At 34.8% G+C, this 4,833-nt stretch overlaps 1 protein-coding gene across 3 annotated transcripts; it reads right to left on the bottom strand.

Annotated features, from left to right (window-relative positions):
- On the bottom strand, positions 1-4,570 carry LOC141606762 (uncharacterized). Of its 3 annotated transcripts, none has more exons than XM_074426047.1 (9): positions 4,365-4,570; positions 2,348-2,504; positions 2,051-2,237; positions 1,832-1,976; positions 1,701-1,745; positions 1,541-1,580; positions 1,413-1,457; positions 307-367; positions 1-196 (listed from the first exon to the last, which is right to left on the bottom strand). In XM_074426047.1, the coding sequence occupies exons 2-8, from the start codon at positions 2,480-2,482 to the stop codon at positions 314-316; spliced, it is 651 nt and encodes a 216-aa protein (XP_074282148.1). In that variant the 5' UTR covers positions 2,483-2,504; positions 4,365-4,570; the 3' UTR covers positions 1-196; positions 307-313. The 3 variants fall into 3 exon arrangements, with proteins under 3 accessions (XP_074282148.1, XP_074282147.1, XP_074282149.1); XM_074426046.1 differs by lacking the exon at positions 4,365-4,570 and adding an exon at positions 2,967-3,125; XM_074426048.1 differs by lacking the exons at positions 2,348-2,504; positions 4,365-4,570 and adding an exon at positions 2,967-3,044.
- Positions 4,571-4,833: the final 263 nt, after the last annotated feature.

The following is a 4,833-nucleotide window of genomic DNA, read 5'->3' as shown; positions in this document are numbered from 1 at the left end:
TCACTCAATACCACAAAGTACCATTCCATTAACTAAATAGATCCCATAACGGTTTACACAAACTGATACATACATAAGGTCTGAACAGGCATGTTTCTGCATGATACAGACACGCCGGTTTACATAAACCAATACAAATAGAAATCTTCGTAGATAATGTCTACATGACCAACTTCAGCACCGAATATCTTACCACCTACACCAGAAAAAGGATTGCCCAAGTTATAAACTATAAAGAGAGCTTTAACCGTATGAAATAGAAGATGTAAAGATAATTAAATCATTGTAAATAATCTTTACATGTACCTCGTGTTCAAATTGCATTCTCGGATCTTTTAGCTGCCTCGCTCAGGAATATCATCTTCTCCTGAAGACATCATATACGAGTTCAGCACAAGAATAGGTTTCTCTTAAAACAAGTCGTATCAGACATTACCAAAATCATCCTTGCATAATTGTGGTTTGTAGTGTTGATGACAAATATAATGCTAGGGAAAAAAATCAAACATCCGCCTTTTCCTTTCTTTGTTACGGTGTTGCAAAAAGACAACTAGACCAACTTAATTTTTTTCTTCTTATCTAAAGTATCAAAACTTAAAGTCGTGCATCTCTCATTAGCACCGTAACAAGGTCAGCTGTCACATCTACAACATTCGCAATCTACTCTTACATGCTAAGTCTAGTCTAGTTCCAAAACAGAGAATACCTTCTAACTGACCACATTTTGCAACAACCACCAGTCATATTCACTACCAAGTTCACATCTGACCTCAGTCGAGCATCTTCACCCGTGTCTAACCACTGCCACACCAGCCATCGCCTCGCGTTCTCCCAAATTAGGATGGAGCACATTCACATACAACCAACTTCCAATTACCAACTCACTCCCCAAAAAAACTACGACCAACAACCTCCTTCGACCACCCATCTTTTCCGACTCACAACCAATGTGCTCTTTAGCCGGCGTACCAGAATTAGTCCACACTGAATCTTAAATGATCAATTGGGCATAGTATGCAAGACAGCAAGAGAATAGGGTCTACACAAGTAGATTTAACATAGATAGAAAAAAAAGAAAAAGGTCTTGATATTAGACGACTAGTTTAGCAGTCGCTCATCCCCTGCAGACGAAGGGCGGGTAGCCTGACCAACTATTCTAACATAAAGCAATCTTAATGGAGTCAAAGCAAAACCATATCATATTTTCCCTGAAAATCTCTCCATGTTTTCTAGTCCATATATAAACAAGACATTGCAATCAATAAACATAGCAAGACGGTCACTAGATTGTCCCGTATAGAAAATAGAAAATGGAGAGGATAAGGCAGAAAATAGGCCAGAACATCCAATATACTCATGAAGGTTTCCCAAGTGTTTAAGAAGATAATAGATGTGCGTCAAAAAATACTTACAGATTCCGAAAGCCCTTGCCATATGGTAGAAGCACACTTCCTCGCCTGATAGAAGGTGGAAAAAAATAAGGATACTAGATTAAATAAGATATATGGCATAATTATTAGAATGTTAAAACATTACTAACCCTGGAATAATTCCAGCTCCGCTGGCTCCTGATTTGCTTCCTTCAAGGTTAAATTGACAAATTAATACTTAAATTCACTCCAAAGAACTGAAAAATATAACTTGGACTTTATTTATTCGTAGAAGGTATGAATAGCACGACTTTTAAGTAAATCACATACAGCAAAACGTAGAAGGCACGGGTTCGAAGCTTGCCAGAATCGTTTCTGATAAAATAAACAGCACGGTGAGTAATCAATGGGAGGTAAACTTTATTGATCTTTCTTGGAAAACCGAAAGACATGTAACTTACCGACAATCTAATTCAGAACTAGTCATTGCAACTGATGAGCTTAACCCCTTGAAAAGATCAAGTCCCTTCTTCCCCATTTTCTTGGTAGATATCTTCTTATCAGAATTGTTGCTGCCATCAATCTCCCAATCTTTCGGTTTCCTCTCTACAAGCAACAAATATCAAAGGCTTAAGAACAACAGTAATCAAGCGAATCAAGACCACTAAATTGCAAGAAACCTGAGCCAGGAACTTTGTCAAAAGTTATGACTTTAATGGGCCTTTTACAGATATTATTCCAGACTTGAGCAATGTAGGCGACACTGAAACCGTCTGCTCTTTTAACACGAAAAGTGATCTTGAACATTATCCCCGTAACACTCCAATAATCAGCTTTTAGGAGGCGTACGTAACGAGCAGGGCTACCCTGTGAAAATTAAACAGCTGCATAAGTACTAGTAGCCAGTGTGTTCATTTTTTTTCCAAAAACCGACAGCAAACGAAAAAATATAAACAGACGAGTGGAATTGAACAGACCATCAAGTGTTGATGCGAAACCGATATCTTCTTAGCCATACGTTTGGCCACGTACCAGTAAGTAGTATTGCGCGGTACAGGGTAAACTACTCCAAATCGATGAAAAGGACTCAGCTTAATCTTCTTCCTCACCATCGTATTCAATTGAGAAAGTTATCTGAATTCAAATTACACAAAACCTAGATTATTACTCCCTCCTTCCCGGTCATTTGTTGGTCCTTCGATTTTGGCACAAAGACCAAGGGAAGAGGAAGTGACCAATTACTAAGTGACAAGTGGAACAAATTGAGTGCGAATGATCGAATTGTTCATCAAGTTCATTCTTAAAATAGAAAAAACAACCATTGACGGAGAGTCGGAGACACCCCAATATGGAAAAGGACAACAAAAGACCGGGGCTGAGGGAGTATAAGCTAAATCAAGAAATACTTACTGAATTATTAATAATCTACAAAATCCAGCTGAATAATTAATAATTACAGAAAATCCTAGATTATTATGAGCTTAATCACGAAACCCTAACTGAACAATTAAAACCGAGAAACCGTAACTGAAAGAACAATTAAATTAACTAATTAATTAATAATCAAGAAACTAAAGAGAAAATTGCGAGACATACCAAAATTTTTGATTGATTAAAATCCGCGAACAAGATAACAATTGATTTGGTTGAGGAGCTAGTGACTTAGTGAGGGTTTCAGGATTGTTGCTTATGTATATGAGTATATATATGGAGCACTAATTTGCGCGATGTTTCCGTACAGAAATTCCCGCGTCTAATTTACTTTGGACCCCACGCTATTCCTTGTCCTTTGGTTGTAGCTAGACTTGTGCTTAAACTTACCTTATTACTAAAACCACCCCAAACTTACCTAATTTGAGCAAGTGAACGTCAATTGAGGGTCAATTTGTGGAAAGTCATTTTAATTCAATATTAAACTAAATATTATGGTGATATAAGAGTTGAAAAGGTGAGAAGAGGTCAATTGATGACCTTCACTTGCTCAAATTGATCTAAGGATTGACCTTTTATTTGGCAAATTGTAATTGGTTACAACATTAAAACATAATTAAAAAAAAAAAAGAAAACTAAATCTACAGTATGCAAATAGTATTTTATGTTTTTTCAAATCATGTTTGCTTTTTTTTTCTTTTTAATTATGTATGCTTTTTTTTTCTTTTTAATTATGTATGCGTTTATTTTTTTTAATTATGTATGCGGTTTTTTTTTGTTGTCAATGAAATCGTCTTTTCAATTTTAAAATTTTAACATTGTTATTTAATAATTTTTTCCAGTAGTGTACCCCATTAAATTAATATTTAACATATTGAACTACTTTTGTTTTATGAAAAATACGAAAATAACTTGTGTATATTTAGTTAGTAAATAATAATTGAAAAAGTAAGAGAGATATTTTAGTGGGGTAGAAAATGTGGTAAATGATTGGAAATGATGAAAGTGAAAAATAATTGGATTAATTGACCCAAGTCGTGACCTTCTATTTGACAGGGTGAAAATGGGTCAAGTTAATAAGGAGTGATTAAGAGTAAAAATTCTGATTGACCCGATTAAGTCGACCTTTTGCTTGGGGATGGTCTAAGACCATCCACAAGCAAAAGGTCGAGTTAATGAAATCACCAATATTTTTCCTTTTAATCACACTTTAATTATCTTGACTCACTTTTACCCTCTCAAGCAAAAGGTCACGACCTAGGTCACCAACTCAATCATTTTCCATTTTCCAGCCAATGAGAGAGTGCCACCTATCGGGTCACCATACTCAACCAAAGGTCACCATCCCTTTGAACAAGCTAAATCAAGAAATACTAATTCAATTATTAATAATCTACAAAACCCAGCTGAATAATTAATAATTACAGAAAATCCTAGATTATTATGAGCTTAATCACGAAACCCTAACTGAACAATTAAAACCGAGAACCGTAACTGAAAGAACAATTAAATTAACTAATTAATTGATAATCAAGAAACTAAAGAGAAAATTGGGAAACATACCAAAATTTTTGATTGATTAAAATCCGCGAACAAGATAACAATTGATTTGGTTGAGGAGCTAGTGACTTAGTGAGGGTTTTAGGATTGTTGCTTATGTATATATAATATGGAGAACTAGTTTGCGCGATATTTCCGTACAGAAATTCCCGCGTCTGCTATTCCTTGTACTTGGTTGTAGACGTGTGCTTAAACTTGCCTAATTACTTAAGCCCAAAATCCAGTGAATAGACAGAAATCCAAATTTTCCCGCCTAAATATATTTCCTAAAATAAACTTTAGTTATTTTTAGCGTATTCTGCAAGTATGGTGGGTTATAATACACATAGTCTTTCAAATTTATATATTATGTCATTTAGTATTTTACATTCTACACAAAATTATCTCCAATCTTTTTATGATATAAAAATGAATTCCTTTTTTTGTTAAAAATATACGAAAAAATAAATTCATTGATTTTGTATGATAAAAA

Source organism: Silene latifolia, chromosome 10, assembly GCF_048544455.1.
Source record: "Silene latifolia isolate original U9 population chromosome 10, ASM4854445v1, whole genome shotgun sequence".
Classification (NCBI taxonomy): domain Eukaryota; kingdom Viridiplantae; phylum Streptophyta; class Magnoliopsida; order Caryophyllales; family Caryophyllaceae; genus Silene; species Silene latifolia.
This window is presented reverse-complemented; position numbering and strand designations above follow the sequence as displayed.

What these genes read in the sequence shown, in the direction of transcription:
- LOC141606762 (XM_074426047.1), bottom strand. Translation starts at nt 2,482, where the DNA reads ATGGTGAGGAAGAAGATTAAGCTGAGTCCTTTTCATCGATTTGGAGTA. An exon ending in AGTTCTGAATTAGATTGTCG is followed by an intron (nt 1,746 to 1,831) that starts GTAAGTTACATG and finishes TTATTTTATCAG; the next exon opens with AAACGATTCTGGCAAGCTTC. An exon ending in GGCAAGGGCTTTCGGAATCT is followed by an intron (nt 368 to 1,412) that starts GTAAGTATTTTT and finishes TGATGTCTTCAG; the next exon opens with GAGAAGATGATATTCCTGAG.